We start from the raw sequence: 24460 nt of genomic DNA, 5'->3' as shown, positions 1-24460 counted from the left end.
AGCTTATTTATGAATTTATTAAAAAAATAAAAAAGGATAATTCAATCAACAGTTGTAATACCAACTAAAACAACTGACATACGGTATTCCAAAATCTACCTACTACAACCCAGAGTAAAACTAAATTAAAGAAATCAATGTAAGCAGATGTAACAAATGTAAAAAAAACACACACAAAAAAAAACAAAAACAAGAATAACTCCTAAGTCCAGTGATACTTTTTTTATGCTTTCCCCAGTGAATAAACGTACCACCCAACACAATAAATTAACACCAGTACAAGTACAGTATCCTACAGCCATTATGGAGTTCCCACATACAAATACAAACATTAAAAAAAAAAAAAAAAAGTTTAAAAACCATTCACTCAACACAAACAAAGTCTGGGCAGCATTTTCTTTCCTTCTTTTTTGGTTTCATCAGAATATCGCACTTGTGGTTTTCATAACATGACTAATATGAAAAGACAAATAAAGTTATACATTTAGTTATATAAATACATCAAAATAGGTTAGAATTGCTGTAAAAAACATTCTTAGGTTACAAAACCAATGCCAATTAAAAGCCTGTGTGTACAAACTTCAATAATTTAAACATAAAAAAGCAAGTACTCTCACATCATGTTTCAGCCCTGATTACAGTATTTTTTTACTTTAGTTTCACACAATTTATTTTGTCCATTTTTCCCAGCATAAATGAGTTATTATGCTGGGAATAATTCACAAAAATGTATAAATACTACAAAAAATGACAGTAAATCTGAAGAATAAGTTAATGATAAGCGATTTACATTATTTACAGAACTGATTAGAGACTTCTGTGCAAATGAGAAGTCATTTTTACAGGAGTCACACAGCAGGTGTCCGTCAGGAAAGAAGGCTTTGCAATGTGTCTGCATTTGCCAATCTTAAGTCAACATCACTGAGGTCACTAATAGGTTCATCTTGGACTCGATTCAGATGGTTCATGGCGCGGTTAAAGGCAGTCTGAACAGCCTTGCGGATGGCTGAGGTGCGGCCCTCCATCATTTTAATCTTGTCGATGGTTTTGTCATTACCGAGAGGAACCATCTTGGATTTAGAAAGCCACTGCCTGGACAAGGTAAAAAACACACACAATCAAATAAATGAATAGAAAAAAATGATAATAATAGATATCACTATACATCCCTAGTTGATTGATTACATTAAGAACTCCAAACATTTTGTGTACAAATTTCCTGAAATGTTGGGTGTAAATTATGTCATTAATTAAATATGCACTAACTTGCATAGATTTCTAGAACAAAAACCTGAACACTGGATGAAGCCAGGTTCAAAATAATTGTTACATTTTGTTGACATATTAGAATCAAAGGTTATTAAAAGATCAAAATTTGAATATCTCTTTTTATCACCCCATAAATAAAAATAAAAAAAACTTTCAAAATCCAGAAAAAAAACACTTTTTTTTAACAAAATATTGTATAAAATCAGGCAAGTTATATATGAACAAACTCTTCAGAATACAGATTGGAATAAAACTGTAAAGTGTATTTAACTGCTCCTGAAGAAAAATCTCATTTTGAGAAAACAGCCTTTAATTATTAATCTGAAAAAATACTTAATGGAAGCCCAAAATCTCAAAACTGACAGATGTATGAAAAACTATTTTTACCAGTAGTGTCTCGTTTTTATTTGCCTAATTCTCTACAAAAAAAAAAAAAAATTATATATACAGTATATTATATATATATATATATATATATATATATATATATATATATATATATATATATATATATATATATATGTATGTGAATGAATGATCAAATTACTCATTACTGTTGATCTGACGATTAAATAATTAAACATTTAATAAATTCAAATGAGTTTCCTTCATCTGCTTTCAGCTACATTAGAAGTTGCAATTGGGCTACACTGGAAAAAATATTATAAAATCACAAAATTGTTAATCTATTACATGTTCTTTGCTTTTCTTTCACAATATTAAATGCATTAGTCACTACACTCGTGATTTAATCAATTGACTTGAATCTGCACTCAGTAATTTTTCTGCTTGCATTTAGATGGCTATAACTACTTATATTTAAGCTATTCATCTTTTTGACTCTTTGACTTAGACCAACAGCACGCCTTGTATGTTGAGTTCTTTGTTGCATGGATGCAGACTTGAACTTGCACATATATAGATGCATACTATAAAATATATGCTGCTGACATGCAGTATCAGGTTGGCAACGCTGCCCAACTGCAATACCTACTTCTGGTAACCTTACCTGAAAGTCTGTTAGTTTTATTTACATCTTTATTCTATTGCATTTGTGCGGTTGCTTGCAATTAGTTTATTTGCTCTTAGTTTATCACTGACTGTTTAATTGTCCTTAAAGTGGTTATATGACATTACTAAAAAGAACATTATTTTGTGTATTTGGTGTAATGCAATGTGTTTATGCGGTTTGAGGTTCAAAAAACACAATTTCCACATACTGTACATTATTGTTGCTCCTCTATGCTCCGCCTTTCTGAAACGCGCCGATTTTTACAAAGCTCATCATTCTGAGAAGCGAGGCATGCTCTGATTGGCCAGCTATCCAGTGCGTTGTGATTGGTCAAATACCTCAAGCGTGAGACGAAAATGTTACGCCCCTTACCATATAGAGTGGTGGAACTATGATGTCACTTTGTAGGCAAAAACCTGGAAGCGAGTTAGCATTTTAGCACTTCCGGTTCCATCGTCCCAGAGTCAATGGGTTTTTTTTTTTGAATGGGAGTTTGGTTAAATTCCTAAAATAAGGTCCGTGGTTCACACAAGCTCAAGATACTTTCACGTTTTATTCTACGATATAAAACACACCAGTTACACCCCACTCATGATTTTTTTAAACTGTTATGTTTCTTAAAAAAGACGGTTGCTAACAAGTTGCTAAATGGGACTACAGGCGCTGTCGGAGACATTCAACTTCACCACGCCAAACAGTTTATCAATTTACAGAATTTTTCAATTGTAGTATAATTTATAGTACAATTTATTCTAGAATAACCAATTAATAGTTTACTGCATTTTATATTGTTGTTCGACAATGTTTTTTTGCTTTGCCCCATGAAATGCAACACAAGTCTTTGGATGGAAGATGCTCGTTTTATTGCTTACTGATACGGAGACTCTCGTACCATAAGGTAAACTCATATGATTATTGCACGTAAACACCACATTTACAGGCTTAGGTCACAGTGAAAGTGAAACTTTAACGATGCATACTGCTTAAAACCGCATTAAAATTAAATGTTTACGGCCACAAGAAGCTGTTAGAAAGCATTTAGGATTTTCTAGAAGTAAGGATAAAATAATATTTTGTGTACCAATCCTAACAAAACGATAGCTGAAACTTGGTACTTTATTCACTAAAATAAATGTAATCTTAACATATCCAAAAACTTGTTCACTCTGCTGTTATTTAATAGATTAAATGCACTAGAATTTTATTGAATAGTACGTGGAGACACGTTTTAATTCAAATATTCATATCAAGGACTTTTAATGCACCTTATTTCGAAATGCACAGAAATACGTGCTTTCATATGTCCAGTTATGATTATTTCATTTATTCACTATACTATTTATTACTAATGTCTCATTTCAGTTTGGCTCTAGTTTTGCATTTATTCCAGTTTATATGAAAAGGTTCATGTAGTGTGGATTTAAATTCATATACATAGTAAATCCTTTTCACTGAACACGTTAAAAATAAGTTTGAAAAAGCTGTCGGGAGAGCAGTGGTGGTGACGATGAAGGCGAGCGACCATGGTGGTGTAGTTCGTTTATAGCCTAAGTTTAGCTTTTAAGTTCTGACGCTTTTAGGCTTCAAAATTCTTAAAACATATATTTTTGTGAAGATTATCTTGATGGACAAAACGTGTTTCATGAACTATGATTGAACACAGCTTATTTTTTACGATAATCCAAAAGTTTATGGAAAAATCCTATTGGCTTTTTGTCGAGGGAACCAGTGTGATGCTAACAACTGATCTGCATATAAAGTGATGTCATAGTTCCCCCACTCTATTGTGATGCCGTGTCCCGGTGTGACGACACAAAAACAAAACAATAAACGAGGCATTTGTTGCATCCAGTGGGGACATAATTACTGATTATAATGACTTATACTGTCTTTTTACGTGTCGCGCTGCATCGCACTGCATAAACATTACCATGTCTGAATTTGTGATCGGAGAAACGACAAACAACAAGCAGTACTCTACACTGCTCAAAACTCGTGTTTGAATAGTCAGTGGCAAATTCTTTAAATAAGAAAACGTATTTACAGGCTGTGAGTCAATAGCGCCAGACTGTCCTTGCAAAGTTGGAATTTTTTACACTTTATACACTGCCCTCCAAAAGTTTGGAAACTCCCTAGAAAAGTGGGGTTTTGGACAATATTGGCATGAATCCTTTTTAATTTGTGATAATTTTGCACTGATAAGGGACAACACGAACTACGAAAAAATATTTTATTACATAAACAGTTTTTACATAGAAAAAAATTGAATTTTCGATTCATCAAAATATCTACCATTAGCAGCTATTACAGCTCTGCATAACCTGGGCTTCCAGTTGTCAGTTTATTCAAACATTGACTTTGAATTGGCAATCAATTGTTGACGCTACAGTATTAAGGTGTGCTGACCCAAAAATCTTTTAAAAACCTGGGCCAAGTTTAAACCAGTAACCAGGCATCACAGCTGGCAAAGGGGCATGTCTGACTTTGACATGTATATATTGCCATTATTATGTTTTATTGCTGGTCTTCAATGATAATGTCTTTAATGTTGTTACTTTAATGTATTTGCACCAAAAATGTTAAGGATTTATGCTGATATCGTCCAAAACCAGACTTTGCCAGGGGTGTTTCCAAACTTTTGGGGGGCAGTGTAGAAACAGCCTTTGTGCAATCCAGCATTGTAGGCTACTCTTCCAGGTTCAAGAAATAGTCATACGTAAAATGTGCTGTACACACTCTAATATTTGGGTTGAACTGTTCTGGAACAGTGTTGTAAATACAACTTAACCACTGATTTCTAGTTGTGTCCTCTTTTGGAAGCCCAAACAACGTACTTTCACTTTCACAACGAAACACAGCATCTCCACGACATGGTGCCGACAGCAGCAACAATAATACGACAGCGAGAATAATATTTCTGCCTTCTTTCATTGCATATACATTTGGGCGGTATTATGCAAATCTTCCCACACCGTGACGTAAACATGTGGGGGCGTATTTGAATGTGCCATTTTAGGTGGGCGTGGCAGTCTTTAACTTTTATAAAGAATATCTCTTTGGTTTTGAGACTTTAGTCTTTGCAATTTCAGGGATCGTATCTATGCACAAACAGCTTGTAACACTCCAAATAGAAAGGAAAACTTGAAAATCGCATCATATGACCCCTTTAACAATGTTTGAATTTTACATTAATAAGACTATTCATTTTTGCTGCTATCAAAACTGGAATTATGAATTTTAACTGGTATGTAAATGTGTCAAAACCTTATTAGAAGCTTATTACAAGGTTAAATGGTTATCATGGTCTGTAGTACAAAAACAGAAAAGTTACAAGTTAACTGCAGATGTTCAAAACTTACTTTCCTCAAATCCCTAAGTACGAGCAATGATAATAGTAATGTTTGACACCAATAATTAACCTCTAAAATCTCACCAGCTACGCTTGTTGTCGAAGAAGAGAACGAGGTAAAGTTTCTCTTCGGACTTGTACTGCATCTGTTCCCCAATCCGTAGAACGTCCAGCGGAGGCATTGGGATAGAGACTCCATTGTGCTGGCACCCCACACGGGGCATGTGAGGGTCTATGATCTTTAATAAAAACAAAAACATGTTACAGAAAATGAGGACAATCTGGAAAAAAGTAAAATGACTGTCATTGTTTATAAATATTACTTTATATACACACAGTGCCGTGAAAAGGTTTTTGCCCCCTGTAGGGATGGGCTATATGGGCTTAAAAATGTATCACAATATTTCTGGTATTTATAATGATATCAATGACAATAATTAAGTTTCTGTTTCTTTAGAGAAAAGTATTATCTTTCCTATTTTTATCCCAAATAGGGTGTTGTGAGCATTACTGAGTACACATGTAATGCAATGACTGTTTAATTCATACTGGAACTTGGAGGGCACCCTAGCGAAGAAACTTCACATATCCATAGCAGAAGTAATACTACTGATGACGCTTCATGAAGGTATCCAGTTATCGATGAATAGACGCACAACGAAGATAGAGGAATTTTAACTGATGATACATGAAGACAATAAACATACGATTGCAAAAAATATATGGTTTATCTGTGTTCTTCAATCTTGGGAATTTTTATAAAAGGAAAGTATATTTATAATGCAATGCTAATCGTCATGGCCTTTATCACTGTTATAATACTATCATTCTGTAATATGAAAACACGTCTGGTCACAAAAAGTAGTATTTCAAACACTCGACTATGTTATTAAGTTAATTTGGAGAAAAAGCATGTTAATAAATTATATCTTTGTTGGACAACAGGTTTGTAAACAGGCTCATACACATGCAGAACTGTATTGCACACGTGCTACCGTACTACATTTATTCAGACCGATTTTTTGTGCACTGTACAGCCCTAACCAAATCAGTTACAGACTGTAAAAGGAGCTCCTCATTTAGCGACAAACTCCTCAATTTCATGTACGCCCACCACTCTGCAATGTTGCACACAGAAATATGTCAACAACTAGACTTTATCGTTATTATCACGGGAAGACTAATTCTTATCATGGGGAGAATTTTTACCGGTATATCGCAAACGATAAGATATCGCCCATCCCTACCCCTCTTCCTGTTTTTTTTTATTTCTTGCATATTTGTCACACTTAAAAGATTCAGATCACACAAATTTTAATAATCACACAAAGATAATGCAAATAAATAAAAAATGCAGTTTTTAAATTATGATTTCATTTAAGGGAAAAAAGCTGTCCAAACCTACCTGGCCCTACGTGAAAAATGAATTGCCCCCTCCTGTTAAATCATGAAAGAACTGTGATTAACCACATTATTTTAGAAAGTGGAGTTAAATTTCACTAGCCCCACAGCCAAGCCTGATTACTGCAAGAACAGTTGAATCAAGAAATCACTTAAATAGAACCTGTCTGACAAAGTGAAGCATGCTTACAGAGCAACACATCATCAATCTAAAGAAATTCAAGAACAGATGAGAAACAAAATAGCTGACATGTATCACTCTGGAAAGGGTTATATAGCCATTTCTAAGGCTTTGGGAGTCAGAGCCATTATCCACAAATGGAGAAAACTTGGAATAGTGGTGAACTTTAAGCCTTAAAGGCTCGTCTCATATTTGCCAAAAAATATCTTGATTATGCCCAAGACTTTTGGGCAAATATTGTGTGGACTGATGAGACAAAAGTTGAACTTTATGGAAGGTGTGCGTCCTGTTACATCTGGCGTAAAACCAACACAGCATTTCATAAAAAGAACATCATACCAACAGTCAAACATGGTGGTGGTAGTGTAATGGTCTGGGGCTACTTTGCAGCTTCAGGACCTTGCCATAATTGATGGCCCCATGAATTCTGCACTCTATAAGAAAATCCCTAAGGAGAATGTCCGGCCGTCAGTTTGTGACCTCAAGCTCAAGCGCACTTGGGTTATGCACAGGACAATGATCCCAAACACACCAGCAAGTCCACCTCTGAATGGCTCGAGAAAAACAAAATTAAGGTTTTGGAGTGGCCAAGTCAAAGTCCGGGCTTAAATCCAATTGAGATGTTTTGGCATGACCTTAAACAGTCCATTAATGCTCGAAAATCCTCCAATGTGGCTGAATTAAAACAATTCTGCAAAGAAGAGTGGGCCAAAATTCCTCCACAGTGATGTGAAAAACTCATTGCCAGTTATCACAAACACTTGATTGCAGTTGTTACTGCCAAGGGTGGCACAACCAGTAATTATATTTAGGGGGCAATTACTTTTTCACATAGGGCCAGGCAAGTTTGGACAGCTTTTTTCCCTTAATAAATGAAATTATTATTGCAAAACTGCATTTTGTATTTACTTGGGTTATCTTTGTGTAATATTAAAATTTGTTTAATAATCTGAATCTTTTAAGTGTGACAAATATGCAAAAAATAAAACAGGAAGGGGACAAAAACCTTTTCACGGCACTGTATATATTTATATTTATTTATTTATGAGTGAGTGAGTGAGTGAGTGAGTGAGTAAAATACACTGCTGCATTCACAGAATTCAGCCAAAAGGGAATGTTTTTCTAAACCTGGATGCTATAACAGTTGCCTAACTAGGAGAAACACCCCTAACAGGCTTGCAATGAAGTCTGGTTGTTTCTTTTTATTTTTTAAAAGATAGAAAGGGATCAATTGACCTATCGGTAAGCCCAGCCCCCCTTAGTTACTGTTGCTCCCTCGGATAAACAAACGGAGTTGCTCACTGTCTTACAATGACAGCTGCAGTGTGAAAACCTTGTCCCACAATGTTTTTGCACAATTTTGGACACAGAAGGCCACCAAATGGCAATTAAATATTCCATGGAGTGATTTATAAAATATTTAACAATAAATACGAAGCGAGGGTTTACAGATCACAATGTAAGCGGGAGAAGTCTCATATTACGGTTGGTCATTACGATCGCGGATGACAACATGCAGGATCAACACTGTTCATGTAACGCAGGGTACGTTTAATGTATTAAATTAACCAGTTTAATATGAAGAGACGGTGAAATGTAGACCTTCGTTTATGTGTTTTTGCCCACACTGTACAAGACGCGAGAACAGTCCGCTATTTAGGTTTGTACGTTAGCATGGACTCACTAACTTTAACGTTAGCTAGTTTTAGCCAGAGATACCTTGCTAAAGCACAAGATAGCATTAACGTTCTGCTTGAGCAGATTAAAATTGTAACTTAATGAGTGTATGACAACCAGAAAATTTTTTTTGGGGTTGAATACTTGGGGACATTTTGCTCTCTTTTGTTTGGATTCGGGAAATGTAATAGATTATATTGCCCACCCTCTCTGGATACCTGGAATCAGTGTTACAAGTACCACAGGCACATCGTTTTTGCATTTTTGAACCATAAACCCCATAAAATCAATGCCAGCTTCGGATCTTCCCATGTTTCTCTATGGCACTGAAACCTAAAGATGTCCTAGTTCCGCTCCCCGTGCAACTGATACTCAACTGCCATTGGCTAGTCTGCATTTGAGGGGAGGGGCTTACTGATAGGTCAGTTATTTGCTTTTGGAATGTCAATTTCAGCAAAAAAAAAAAAAAAAATCTGAAAAGAAAAGCAAATTACATAGAGAAAAAGTGTGAAATAATGAATGTTATATGTAAACAGTGACTTGTAATAGATGCTATATTGATGTAAATTAGGTTGTGCTTACAGCTGAGGCACGTGTGTGGACAGAGACTCATTATTGAGAAATATTAGACATATTATTGAGAAATTCAAATGAGTGTAACATCACAAATACTCGAAGCTTATGGAACAACACAGCAATAGGGATGGAGACTTAAATGATGCACTCTTATATATTAGAGCTTCAGTAAAAATAGTGTATACTCTCACTAGTGCAAAGGCTTTTTTAGAGCTAAATTAATGCAATACATGAAAGAAGAGAAACATGTCTTTGCTATTGTCAGTCACATTAAAACTGACTATTTGTAAGTATTGAAAAGAATGAATCAAACAATCTGATACAATTTATGTTGATTTTTAAAATCAGTTTTCTGTAGATGGGTCTGATGAGTATCTATTGATCTATCTACTGATAGAAAATAGAATAATAAAAACAAGCTGCAAACTTGCATCACTGATAGGAATAATATGAGAAAGAATCCAGAAAGACTATGCTAGCTACATAGAGAATATAGATTATTATATTATTATAGAGACACTGCAGACTTTAAGATAATATATAATAACAGGATAAGACTGAAGAACTTCTTAAATACATCTATTATGTTTAGACTGACCAATTATTTCTTTAAGAAATTGGTATTTTTTTGGGTTTCATGACTGACAATCATTCAATGTATTCTGATGACGTATTTTCTACAAGTAAACTGATCATCATACTTTATTTTGGCAGACTCCTAAAAGTGTGATAACTGAAGCATAGCTCATGCACAAGACTGAAGCCATAAGCACCAAGTGGTTCGGCCAAATCAGCATCAGCTCAACAGTTTAAATTATGTTAATTATGCAGGAAAATAGAACACAATGAGCAGGACTGGACAGACCCCAGCCTAAAGAACATAATGAAAACTGCATTTTCTAATTCACTCCTTTAGAAATAGAAGAATTCTATTCTATTCCTTGAGGATAGAAATAAAGGAAAGAAAGAGGTAGAAATAGTTGGTTTCTACACATGCATACTCGTACTCACCAGGGCAGGGTAGGAGGGGTATCCACTACATTTAGCCCAAACTAGTTTGAGAGGTTCCAGAACTGTAGCAGCACTAGCAGGCATCCAAATACTGCTGTTGCCAACTTCTATAAAAGCAGGAATATCAACAACCATGTTATGATGGTCCAGACATATAATGTGTGTCTACAGTGATATAGCAAATAATAATAACATTTCAATAATTTTACACAATTCAGGTAGCTATTTTTTATACAGTGGAAAATAGGGGTGAAATGATACAAAAGACTATACTTAACTCTGTCTTTAAGTCACAGTTCAGTACGTTTTCAATACAGCTGGTATCTGTGGTTCAGTGGCTCACTAAACAAACTGTGGTTATGTCTTTAAATTTAACTTTGTTAAGCTTAAAAAAAAAATATCTCAGCGAAAGCTGTAAACTATACACTGGAAGCCCGATCACTTGCACATTACTATATTATTAAAGACTACAATTAAAAACAGAGCCCAAACTATTCAACTGCTATTTATTTTTAGATTTCATAATCAACACTCAAATGAAAAAGTGTATGCAATCATGTAAAAGGCAAGTTTTACATTGTTTTATAAATCTAATTATAAAATTATGTTTCTACATAGCATAGACTAAATAAAAGATCAATCTTGAAATTTAAGAATTACTTTGTTAAAATTAAGATATATAAAACTAGAAGTTTCAAATTAAGTTCACTACGTGCAGTGGTTAAAACAACTATGTTTGGTACATATGCATACCTAACCAAAAGGCATGTACCGAACTTTTTCTGTACGAATATGTGTACCGTTATACCCCTTGTCGACAATTGGATTCATAATGTTTAAATGCAAAAATAAATAAATAAAATGTTTAAAACTATCATGGCGTGTTTTTATGGATGTGGACCTGTTCTGGTCCTCTAATCTGGCATCCCAATAGTGCCCAATAGTAATATTAGCACTACAACTAAAGCTGCACAATGGTTTATTCATTTATATATTATAAAATAATGCAATTTTAAAAAGTTCAGACATACTATCATTTACTTCAGTCTATTAAAAAAAACATTTTAAGGCAGTGAGCCAAATCTACTTTCAAAAAAAAAAAAAAATTATAGCATAGCCTCAATTTATTTATGCTGAAATGCAGAGCAGCAAGATTTTCTTAAATAATATCCCATCCACTGTGATTTGACTCCCGGTCAAACTGATATCAAACTACAGTTCAGTTAAAAGTGTACAGATGTGGATACCTACCAGCAGCTATTCTAGCAGCCTTGGCGAAGTTTCTACTCTCGATGCAAGCAATAATCTCATTCTTGTCCTCCACTGTGTTCCTCCGGATGAGGGCTGGCTTCCCCTTTCCACACTTTGGTAGATTAACTGCAATACTACTAAAGACAGACAAGAAAACATGATGGTATGGTGTAGAGCCATGGGCCTCAAATTTAGGCCCTAGCCCGGCCCTGGCCCGAGACGCTCAGGCCCTAGCCCGGCCCACGTCCGACAGCTTATCAGAATTACCGGCACGAGTCCGACCCGAGCCCATCTTTTTTTCCCCCCTTCTCCTGAAAGAGTTTATACTACTGTTTCGGCTATTAAAATAGTTCAGTTTAGTGTTTAATGGCAAAATGATTATATTTCGTTTTGGTTTTTTATTAAGTTAATTTAGAAAAACATTTGGAGCATTTTTGTTCGTTAAATAGCCTATAAGTTTTTGTTTTTTAAAGTAACGACCAAGCGGTCAGCTGCATGAGCTGATCATAGCCTATGTTTGATAAATTTAGCCTTCTCATATCATCACGACTTGCCTAAAATAAAATCTATAGCTATACTAAAACAGTTCAAGTATATAACAATGTTTAAACGTTAAACCTGCGCTATAATAATAATGTGCGCTAGCCTATATATATATATCTCAGTTTGTGCGGAGAGTGGAAGCTAAAGTGCGCTCTGCAGGACATGGAAGCACCTGCTTTGGATTTTTTTCAGTGGAAACAAATTAAAATAGCCTACGCCGTCATTTATTTTTTTGATAAAGGTAAGAGTAATACATAATTTGGACCTGTATTTGTGTGCACTCGCAATACCAACAAAAGGTAGTTCTTTTATAAAACAAAGAAAACAAACATGATGTGCTTTCTGCCGTCTTGAACAGGGGCGCTTCACAAAAATGAACCGAAGCAGAGCGAATACATGCCTCACAGACATGATAAATATATCTATAGAAAGCTTTAAATTATTACTTAACGAAATAAAAAAATCGAAAACAAAAACTCTTTTATTATAATCTTAATCATAATCAATAAAGATGCATTTCTCTCTAAAGGCGCGTCTGAGGAGACAGCGAGTCAGGATCAGCAACTTCATCCTTGCGACACGGACTCAGAAAACATTAGTTTATTAGTAAATAATTCAAATATCTCCTTACTATTTCCTGCAGACACATTCATGGTTATGTTTGCTGGGGTTTTGCAGCAAGCTTTAGCCTATTGCGTGCATTTGAACACAGAACTATTCCGCTGCGCTGAAGTCACTTGCACTCGCTGCGGCTGCGGGACACTAAACACCATCGAGCTGCTCTCAGTCACGGCACGGTCTTGTGTTGTTTCCACCAGCGCGGCAGTTTTTTTTCATCACTAATCAATAGACATCTACAACATAAAATAAGGAGAAACCCAAAACAGGCCCGATGCCTGGCCCGCCTCTGAACTATGATGTGGAAATTGGCCCGAAGCCTGGCCCTAGAGGCGTAAAAAAGTCGGGGCCCGTCGGGCCCGGGCCGAAATGCAGGGCTCTAGTGTGGTGTGGGATGCACATGAAAATAGGTACAGGGTTACAGGGATGTGCATTTTGACTACTCAAGCACTTGACCGATAAATCATAAATCAGCAGAGTGCTGGAGTACTTGTGGATGCAATGTGTGTTCCTGCAGCTCAAACTACTGAGCATGGTGCTAGCAATGCCTAAGCCATGGGTTTCTCAAGGGATGAATAAAGTGATACATTAAAAAAAAATGCAACAATTAAAATTAAACTCTTTTGTTTTGGGAAAAAAAATTATTTGGTCAGAATACAATTTCAATACACCGCCCTACACAAATTTTGACACCCTTGGTTATTATAAGCTTCACAGGCCATAGAAAAATTGGTTTCTGCTCATAGTCTTTCTTTAATAACATTTATTTACAAAAAGTCTAACCTTCAATTAAAATATGATAACTAAAAGAATAATCTTATAAACGTTATTGAAAAAATTACATTGGCTTTTTATTATTGCCCCAACAATATCTATCTATCTATAATCCACCACATAAAAAAATCCCCTACAGCTTTTTAGTGAGGATGTAAAGGGTGTTAAATAAGGGTTTCATAAGCATATTGATACATCACTAAATTTTGACTAAACTGTATAGCCCTAAAAACAAACACAGCAAACCTGTATTTATTAATTTTTGGTAATCACAATAGCAATTCAAAACTCAGAAAACGCAATTAGATTTTCCCCCACATGATGCAGCTCTACTAGACATCATTTAATTTGTCTTCACATCATTTTAATATTCCCTGCGAGACACGAAATAAGCAAAATGCTGTTGAAAATCATTTTCGATGGAATATAGCATGTCACACCACAGCACATTTCATCCTTTAAAAAGTACTTTTCAACTACCCACCTGCTGGAGGACATGCTGGATTCAGATGTGCACCTGCGCCGAGGCTCCAACTGCCTGCTAGAATCCAATTCTTTCTCCGGCTCGGGATCAAAACCATTTGACAGCCCTGAAAGACACAAGGAAGGGAGAAAGAGAGAGAAATCATTCCCATTTAATCTATTAAAACTAGTGTTGAAACTAATTAAGAAACTCACAAAGCTAAGTAGTTCAAGTAAGCACAGTAGTGGTTACAACTGTGCTTACTTGAACTACTTAGCTTTGTGAGACTTTAATAGCAGACAGGTTGTTTACATGACAAATCACACAGCACATGTCTATTACTGACACGCAAGACCACTTGTTGACCCAGGAAATCACCCAATATTATACTTTCCCATGATGCAGTTCTAGTGACCTGATTCAAAAAAGCCTTAAATACACTTTGGCCTGTTAAAAAAGTGCATTTATTATTAATGTGCATTTATATCAATCATACTGTATTGGTCTTGCCCTTTTTGTTTGTTTTCCTGCAGTTTCTACCTGTGCCCATGCGTTTGATGGGCGATTCGTCCTCAACACCGTCTCTACTGGTACTCCGTGGTCTCTTCCTAGAATGAAGCAATGTCTCTAGGCGTGGTATGACGACTGACAAGAATGTTTTTGTGCCTAGCCGAGAACTGCCCTTTGGAGTTTCACCACCTCTCATGGGCTTATGTGGGCTTGTGCTTTTTGATTTGCGGAAAAGCACAGACGTCCGTCGGTTTACTGGGCTTGATGGCTCAGCCAGAGTTGATGTAGCTAATACACTGACATCGCTGTCCTCTAACTGCAGATGGGAGTGTCCATTAAGTGACTGGGAAATGTCATCCTGGTAGTGCCAGATTTGATCAGGACTGGGTTCAATGGGTTTCAGTTTGGGTGGCTCAGAGTGACATCCCGCATTAATGAAGGGCGGCACAGAAGCAGATGGCTCAAGCTTAGGTGGGACAGATTTATCACCTGCCATGAAACAAGGAAATACTGTCAAATATTGTACGAAAAACAGTGTGTGACAGATTAAATTCAGACAACAAACTAGATTTTTTTAGAACAAACTAAATTTTTTTGATTTTCTCAGAAAATGTGATCAGTATTGTAGGTGGTTGCCAAGATAATGCTATCAAGTTGCTAATTTGTGTTCACAGTGCAATGTCATGCAGTTGCAAAGGAAGGGGTTTTCAATGCTGCTCCAGGAGGGCCACTGTCATGCAGTTTAGTTTCAACCCTGATCACACTCATCTGCCTGTAATTTACTAGTAATCCTGAAGACCATGTTAGCTTGTTCAGGTGTGTTTGATTTAGAGCCCTGCACGGGCCTCAAATTTAGGCCCTAGCCTGGACCTGGCCCGAGACGCTCAGGACCTGGCCCGGCCCACGTCCGACAGCTTATCAGAATTACCGACCCGAGCCCGTCTTTTTTTTCCCCCCTTCTCCTAAAAGAGTTTATACTACTGTTTCGGCTATTAAAATAGTTCAGTTTAGTGTGTAATGGCAAAATGATTATAATTAGTTTAGTTTTTTTATTAAATTAATTTAGAAAAACGTTTGGAGCATTTTTGTTTGTTAAATAGCCTATAAGTTTTTGTTTTTTAAAGTAACGACCAAGCGGTCAGCTGCGGGACACTAAACACCATCGAGCTGCTCTCAATCACGGCACGGTCTTGTGTTGTTTCCACCAGCACTCAAAAAAAAATTGTTGTTGAATGAACTTAAAAAAATTAGAGTAAACTTTTCCACTAAATTTAATTACATTTTTCCAACAAAATCTAATTTGTTTGAAATGATTTGTTGTAATCTCGTTGTATAAACTGAAATTCCTTCAGTGAAGACTACAAAAAAAAAAATTTAGTCATTCCTACTAAAAAATAATTCATTGAATGAACTCAATTTAATTAAGGGCAGGATTTCCATCCAATAAATATGTGTAGCCCCAACTCATAAAAAACTAATTCATGCGATGAAATGTAATTGAGTTGGGCCAACTCAATATGATCAAATATAGTTTAAATGAAAGTGATACATTGATGAAGTTTAACTATAATCAGGCAGAGATCCTTCTACACGAATACATTATTGCTGACTTTATTTAATTTTAGGCATTATCCAACTTGCTAGGCATAGCATAACATGGTATTGTTACATCTGTGGCATGCCCGTAGTTAATTTCTAAAAATAAAAACAACTTTACTTCATGTTAGCAGGTCCTCAACCCAAGCACATGCTCTACACTTTACCACAATGGTAACCCCCAAAAACACTAACATACCAGAAACTCTTTTAAATACAAACATAAAAGAGCATTAAACATTAACAAGTCTCACAATGTTATCATCTTAATAAAAATGCCTGAAATAACATTTTATTTCAAGATTTACTCTCCTTATCCAGCCGTGCAAAGCATGATGGGAAGGGGAAATCCACTTCCTAGTTACAAAAGTAAAATAATTTATGTTCCTTCAAATTGAAAATATTGAGTTGAGTCAAAATGCAACCGTTTCAAGTCAGTTTAGCACAATGCAATTGTATAAATGGGAAACCTAACATAATTGTGTTAAATGAAAATTATTTTTTTAAATAAACTGAACAGTGTTGGAAAATAATTTTTTTGAGTGTCATCCGGTTAAGACGAATGAAAAATATTCTTGTTGACTCAATTTAAAAAAAAATTGTAAATCAAATTTTTTAAAAATTACATTGTATATATTTAATACAATTAAGTTGGGACCATTTTTACCAAGAGTTATGTTGTATGAGCTCATTTTATTTAACGAAATTGAACAAAGAGCAAAAATCATGAAATTTTGAAAAATCAAAAATCGATTTTTTTCATCACTAATCAACAGACGTCTACAACATAAAATAAGGAGAAACCCAAAGCAGGCCCGATGCCCGGCCCGCCTCTGAACTATGACGTGGAAATTGGCCCGAAGCCCGGCCCTAGAGGCGTAAAAAAGTCAGGGCCCGCCGGGCCCGGGCCGAAATGCAGGGCTCTACTTTGATTAGGGTTGAAAAAGGACAGTGGCACACCAGGAAGAGAATTGAAGAACCATGTGCTAGTAGAGTGCTCTTGGTGGTTATTAGTGTTTTACTATGTGGTTGCTACATCAATACAGCAAGGTTCCAAAGATGTTCCGAAGAGTGTTCCATATGGCTGCACAATATTGGAAAAACAGTATTTCAGCAGATGACATTAATAGCTTGAATGACCTGAATATTTGGAAATAATGAATAATTCTAGAATGATTTGTGTGATATTGTAGGGAGTGCATTTGTGTAAGAAAACAAAACAAGAACATTTAAAAGAGCTGAAAAATGAAAAAAACAAATACATTTTTAAACAAAAATAGTGCAAACCATCTTTATAAGGCTGAATGAGTTGGAGGAAAAAAATGTTTTTGACCTATTTAGTGTCACTATAAAATAAATACTATTATATTATTGTGATTATTATTAAAGAAAAATATTAAAAATAACTACCTTGTAATAATAAAATATTTAATAAAAAAGAATTTCATTTCATAGAACAAATCTAAACTAAACTATTAGTTTATTAACTATGTTAACTATTTAAATGTTAACTTTTTTTTTAAGTTAAAAAATATATTTTTCTCCCAGAGTGAAAAAAGTCTGTTCATTCACACACAACACCAAGCTTCAATCTGAAACCTGAGGTGCATTTATTCATTTGATTAAATCGTAGCATTTGCATTTTGATTATTTACACAAACCATATGCCATAGCATTTTTCCCCCAATAAATCATGCAGACCTATTCCAAAGAGTGTTTTTAAAGTATTATTAGGTAGTTGCTTAAGGCTTTACAAGTCTATTGTATGTCAATATTTTATTTCTCACCTCTTTAGATCACTTCAGGTTATAGCTTGATTTCCTTGACTGATCTTTCTCAGAAACACCATGCAATAAAACAATGAACCTAAAAACCTGGACTAGAAACAATGAAGCCAAGGGATAGAATACCATTTAAATAAACAGCTATCCTCATACACCCTGAGCACCCCTCTTTCTCTCCTTTTCCACTAGGCTCAAATTATTAAAAAGCTTGCTGTACTTAGCTTTTTCATTATATGTCTCAATGCAAATCACTTACCTAAATTAATAGTGATGCTTACCTTAGCCAGTACCAAAGACACAAACTGCAGTAGTTTGCTTGTTTATATTAAGTGTATTTTGGGGCATTTAAGTGTTTATTGGTCAGGACAGCTAAGCAGAGGCAGGAAACAACAGGAGAGGGATAGGATCAGTATGACCGTGAAATGGGACTTGAACTTACTTTACTTACTTACTTTTGTCATTTAGCAGACGCTTTTGTCCAAAGCGACTTACAAATAAGAAAAAGTAACTAAAACTAAAAAGTCTTGAGTTAAAAAACTTGAGTCGCTTGTTACGTCAAATTGATACCCACAAGGATTTGACAGATGTTGAGCTGGTTGTTATTTGAAAAACATTTACACCAACATTTTTCAAACAAACCTTTTTGAAGGATATGGCCGGCTTCTTCTTCTGCAGCATTCTCCAGTTCAACAGCAGGAAGAGCCTTCTTTAAACTCAGCTCCATCCTCACATCACTAATGATTTTCTTAAGCAGCTTTAGTCGTCTGCTCCGTGATGGGCTGGATTTCATTGCTGTAGTCAGATCCAACTTTTCCAGTAGCTCCCTCAGCTGCTCTTCCAATGACATGTGCTCTCGATTGGCTGGAACCAATAAGCGGTCCACTGAAAGAGTAAAAAGGCAACAATTTTTGATTGATTGGTTAAAATGTAGGGATGGGAAAAGCAAAAAATTTGATTATTCTGATCTTACATAACTCTTCAGATTTACTGATACTATTAGTGATTCTTAATTTCAAGGAAGCACTAAACTGAGAAGTACGTTGCATGGTGCCATTTGACAAGAAACGTCATTGGTTAGGCAAAGACATGCTTGAATAACTATATTTTGAAGAACACGTGAAAGAAAAACAGTGGGTGGGTGTACATGTGTGATTTTCATTTTGTTTTACATGTACACATATCCAATTGCTTCATGTCCACGAGGAATTACCTTTTACAAATCATACCAAGCAAAAGACCATTGAGACTACAGATTTTGTGTATTTACCGTCTTCCCAGGAGAAAGGTGCAGATGGCTCGATCTTAGGTGGTTCAAGCAGATGCGTGCCAGTTTCGAAATCAAAGCCGATTCTCTGAACATCTCGGCGAGTTTTCCTTAGCACAGCTCCACCCTGGTCTCTTAATCTAACAGCTGCCCTGTAGAAGAATGTATCCTTGCCATTGTACTTCATGCAGTTTTCAATAATGAGATTGAAGTCAGCTTCAAATTCGTCCAGATTTTTGTAGCCTTGTGCTTCAATGCTTTTCCTCATGGTGGAAAAATCCATAGGGTGCAAGATGTGGTCCATATAGTCAGGCACCTGTGAGGAACACACAAAAAAAGATGAATCGGTGATGATTCTGATAAGTAACACAGACTCTAATTTTGTGAATTATCTTCACAAAAAAAATTATAAATATTAAAAACATGTTGTATTTTGAAAAACCTTTAAAGTCCTTTATCAATAATGACATCTTCGTGACAAACATAGTAAGATTTTTTATGTGCTTCCAAATTCCAGAAATCGTTCTAATATGCTTGATTTATTATAAGTGTTGGAAACAGTTGTGCCGTTTAATTAATTTATTTATTTTTTTGAACATGATACTTTTTTCAGGATTCTTTAATGAATAAGAGTAAAGTTCAAAAGAAAAAGAGAAAAAGTTATTTTTAAAAAGATCTTACCGATTAAACTTTTTAATGGTAGTGTATATCGTGTACCCTGATTCTGCTTTAAAAATTCTATAAGCAAAACTTTTCCTTGAAAAGTGTGCTGTCCTATGTTCTATGTTCTTGTTCTGAAACTGGATGTTTAAAATCACATACTTTATGCTTAAAGACACTGTGCATAGTGAAATACCTTATGACTTTTTTTTTAAAGTCAAAGTTCAGGAAAATGCAGACAAACCTCTTTAATGCTAACAGGCTCTGCAAAAATGTGTGCTTGGTCTTTCTCCTGTAACTGATCCAGCACAGTCCTCAGAAGGACTGTGAAAGGAGTGAGTTGGACCTCCATTAATGTCTGCTGAAGCATAATCTGCAACAAAACCACAAGAGTCATCAAGAACACAAAATGTGACCCAGGACCACAAAACTGGTCATAAGGTTCAATTTTTCGAAATTGAGATTTATACATCATCTGAAAGCTGAATAAATAAGCTTTCCATTGATTGTTATGCTAGGACAAGATTTGGTTGAAATACAACCATTTGAAAATCTGGAATCTGAGGGTGCAAAAAAAAAATCAAAATACTGAGAAAATCGCCTTTAAATTTGTCCAAACGAAGTTCTTAGCTATGCATATTACTAATAAAAAAATTAAGTTTTAATATATTTACGGTAGGAAATTTACAAAATATCTTCATGGAACATGATCTTTAAAATTGATAATTTTGACCCATAAAATGTATTTTTGGCTATAGCTACAAATATACCCCAGCGACTTAAGACTGGTTTTGTGGTCCGGGGTCACAAATATGCAAACAATTAACATCAGCAAATGTTACTGTTACAAAAACTTGTCTTGATATAAAGCAGCATATTGTTCTCATACATCTTCTTTCTTGAGTTTCTCTCTCTTCCTTATCAGCTCTAGCAGGAGTCTTGCTCGCTCAAGGTCATGTCTCAACCATTGCCAGTCCTTCAGCTGCTCCTTCAATGCTTCAGTTTCCTCTTCTGTCTGTTTCTGTCATTACAATGTTTTAAAATTCAAGAAAACTATGTTATTAAAATGTATAACCATTCATGGCCATGTGTAAGTGCTGCTTGAAGAAATATTTCACCTAAAAATGAATATTTGCTGAAAATATACTCCCCCTCAGACCATCCAAGATATACAGTAGATGACGTGGTTTCTTTATTGGAACAGATTTTGAGAGATTGAGCATTACACCACTTGCTCACCAGTTGATCCTCTGTAGTACATGGGTGCCATCAGAATGAGAGCCCAAGTGATCTAACACTAACCTTTTCCAAATTTGTTTAGATGAAGAAGCAAACTCATCTGTCTACTTGGCCTGAGGGTGAGTACGTTTTTAGCAAATTTAAATTTTTGTGTGAATTATTCCTACAACGTTGCATAAAGATATACAGTCAAACCAAAAATTATTCAGACACAATATATAATTTTATTTACTAGTGGGTACAGGGCACTATAATTCATTTATGTAAGTGAGGATAGCAAAATAAAGTGAACTCTGACATATACCCAAACATTCGTCATACAGTGGACTACCAGTAAAATTGATAAAAATTTGGGACCAAAACTTATTCAGACACATTGACCTGACCATGTTGCTTAAGTGTTTTTTCTTTAATTGCTAATGCTAACTTTATACACCACAGACTGAACAAAATTAAGCATTGCTTGGTAATTGGTTGACCTAAATTGGTATTATCTAATTGTGTACCTTAATTTAACAGCTAAATAATTTTTTGGTTGATTGTAATCCATTGCATACCTTTCTATGTAATGGATTACAATCTGACATTATCAAGATGAATTTGTTTATCAAGTTATCTGACATTATCAAGATGTTTTGACACAGTTTAACTCGGAGTTTGTGTCATATTTTATTACCATTTTCTAATCCACATCAAATAAACTGTGATAATGTAAGAAATGTTGAAGGTGTCCGAATAAATTTTGGTTTACTTACCGGCTGTGTGTTTTTCTGGGAATGTAGGCTAGTTTGGAGGCGTCTGTTGAGTGGCACTCCGTTCCTTGAAAGTCTTTTAAGCATCCAATAATTCAAGACAACTTCGCCAAATGCCTTCTTCTTCTGTAAAGAAACTTGATTGAGGATTGTGTTTAACCTGTAGGAGAATATGACAGCGTACAATGAAATGAAGTCTTGATATTTGCACTGAAATGGCTTAAAAGAGTTCAACATCTCACCAGATTTTGTAAAATCAAAGATTCGAGCAAACCTTTCAGATGAAAAACTGGGTACAGATGCATTTGGAACTGGGCCTACAAATTCCACCTCATTGTTTTTAAGTCTCTTCTGTTTTTTTAATCTTGTCCTGCTGCTCTTTTTGTCCACTGACTGACAAAGTCTGTCATTTGTTTTAGTTTCATTATAAATTGTAAGTGGCCTTTTAATGGAGCCATTTGGGGTGTGGGCCCCACAGTAGGCTGTCTTTTTCACCGAGAAAGTGGGTACACCTGAGTCAGTCAACTCTTTAATAGGCTCCATCTTCATAAAGAGACCTGCCTTCTGTGCACAGCTGACATGAAAAGCAGTGTAGCAGTTGGCTTTGTGGCACTGGATACAACACCCAACACCCTTTTCTTTACAGAGGTAGCAGGTAAGCTTCCATCGAGCTGGCGGAATATTTGAAACACCATCAATAGGCTCAATGAAGACCGTGTTGGAAAACCCAACCTCGGGAACCCATAAAGCACAAACAACATGACCCCACTGGTCATCTTCTGTCTTTTTGACTGCTCCTCCCTTGTTAGGGCAGAGAATGCAGTTAGCGGGTTGTGTTGGGGACTGCAGACAATGTCGGCAAAGCCACTGACCCTCTGGAATATATGGAACACCATAACAATCCTGATGAACGGCTAGATTGCACATATCGCAGAACAGGATGGCATTGCTGTCCATGCAATCTCCATCCATGCATATGCAGCAAACAGCATCTTCATCAATTAAAGACCGTAGACTCTGTTGGCCCTGACTCTCTAAAAATGATTCTTTTTCAAAGCGGTCAAGAAGGAACTCAAAGGCATTAGGGGAAACCTGGTTAAGACCTTCATTCTTTCTTTTTTCATTGACCAGCTCAAGCCAGGCATAGTCCTCTTCATCCATATCATATTCCACCTCCTCATTCAGCTCTTCTGAAGTTTTTTCCTCATACTTGTAGTATGTAGAAGATCTGCGTGGGATTGCTGGGAGATTGTAATCCACTGTGTGGAATTTGGGCTCGGGAAGAGTGCTGCTTTGCACTAAAGCATTTTGTGCAGTGACAGTAGCGCTCTTTTTCTGCTGGTTGTTTCTGAGGCGTGCGGAACGTACCAAGACCTGCTGGTGATTTTCAGCATTCTCCTTATTGCTGGTACACTCCATAATTTCCTGTGCAATGGGATCCTCGTCCGTGATGATGTAGAGCTTGTCAAAGATGCTGATCCGGTGCAACCGGCCATTAACTTCTAGTTCGACCATATTCTGGGCCTGGGCGTAAGTCAGCGTCTCACGGTTTGAGGAAAGTTTGATAGGGGACGGTAGCCGCTGAGGGGAGAATACTTTGTGAGGTGGAGAGTTTCTTTTCATTGAGGATGCTTAGAAAGCTGAAAAGAGAACAGAACCAGATACAACAGTGCATCCAAATTAGATCTAGATGCATCCCACAAAAATTAAGCCATGCTGATTTACATGACTGAATCTAAATAATCCATGTCACAGTGGAGGAATTTATTCAAAAGTACTGTTACCATGGTACAGTCATGTATGTTACTTTGCTACTGATGTATACAACGGCACAAAAGCCCAGGGTATTTCTACTTCAACTACAGTTTTACCAACTTATTATTAGGTTACTACAAAATAGCATTGATTACTATAGCAGCGAAGGCGCAATTAGGACGCATTTTCGGGCATCACAAGCGAGATCAAAGACATCATTCGGACGTACAATTCAAAACATTTTGGCCATTATATGCGCATCCCAAACATTCGAAACGATCGATTTTTTCAACATCACGGCAGCGTTTTGGGGGTCGCCTATACCCTAAAATACTGTCCATGTAGGCAGTTCGCTATGTTTTGAGACACTATGAAGATGCACATTCAAATCGTATCCCATACATTATAAAACAGGTGCAAATCGCCCCTGCAAATCGCAAAACAATGACGGTTCTTATGATCGATCCTTTTACCTCTGATCTGCTGAATAAAGAAAGGAGCAGCTTTCTGACGAGGTGGCCTGCAGTTATTCCGTACACAATGTTCTCATCCAAGGACCACCAATTTAAATCTGCATGGATAAATCTGGAATTCTGCAAACGCTTAACCACGGCGTCCGCCAGGACTATAATTATGAAATAATAATCACTACGAAATCGCTTGCTTCGATTGCCATTCAAAGACAGCGTCGTTTCCTTTCCGGCAACGAGCGGCGATACTATTCTTCGCCTGCAACCAACAACAATGCGGATGGTTCACTACGAACAGACGTCCC

The 24460-nt window shown here is 36.1% G+C and overlaps 1 protein-coding gene across 2 annotated transcripts; it reads right to left on the bottom strand.

The window, feature by feature from the left end:
* LOC306858385 (bromodomain-containing protein 1-like) lies at window positions 1–24460 on the bottom strand. 2 transcript variants are annotated; one of them, XM_079398898.1, is made up of 13 exons: window positions 24159–24460; window positions 22205–23570; window positions 21934–22090; window positions 20829–20960; window positions 20184–20312; window positions 19283–19595; window positions 18655–18897; window positions 14666–15124; window positions 14147–14252; window positions 11728–11864; window positions 10477–10583; window positions 5715–5869; window positions 1–1092 (listed from the first exon to the last, which is right to left on the bottom strand). In XM_079398898.1, the coding sequence occupies exons 2-13, from the start codon at window positions 23551–23553 to the stop codon at window positions 867–869; spliced, it is 3513 nt and encodes a 1170-aa protein (XP_079255024.1). In that variant the 5' UTR covers window positions 23554–23570; window positions 24159–24460; the 3' UTR covers window positions 1–866. The 2 variants fall into 2 exon arrangements, with proteins under 2 accessions (XP_079255024.1, XP_079255025.1); XM_079398899.1 differs by having other exon boundaries at window positions 11728–11861.

The sequence above is a fragment of the Barbus barbus genome, assembly GCF_936440315.1.
Source record: "Barbus barbus genome assembly, chromosome: 39".
Taxonomy (NCBI): Eukaryota; Metazoa; Chordata; class Actinopteri; order Cypriniformes; family Cyprinidae; genus Barbus; species Barbus barbus.
This window is presented reverse-complemented; position numbering and strand designations above follow the sequence as displayed.

Coding starts and splice junctions, on each gene's coding strand:
- LOC306858385 (XM_079398898.1), bottom strand. CDS start 23,553: ATGAAAAGAAACTCTCCACCTCACAAAGTATTCTCCCCTCAGCGGCTA. Junction 14,253..14,665: donor CATCAAACGCATGGGCACAG/GTAGAAACTGCA, acceptor TGTGTCTTTCAG/GGCTGTCAAATGGTTTTGAT. Junction 5,870..10,476: donor ACCCCTCCTACCCTGCCCTG/GTGAGTACGAGT, acceptor TTTTTATTAAAG/ATCATAGACCCTCACATGCC.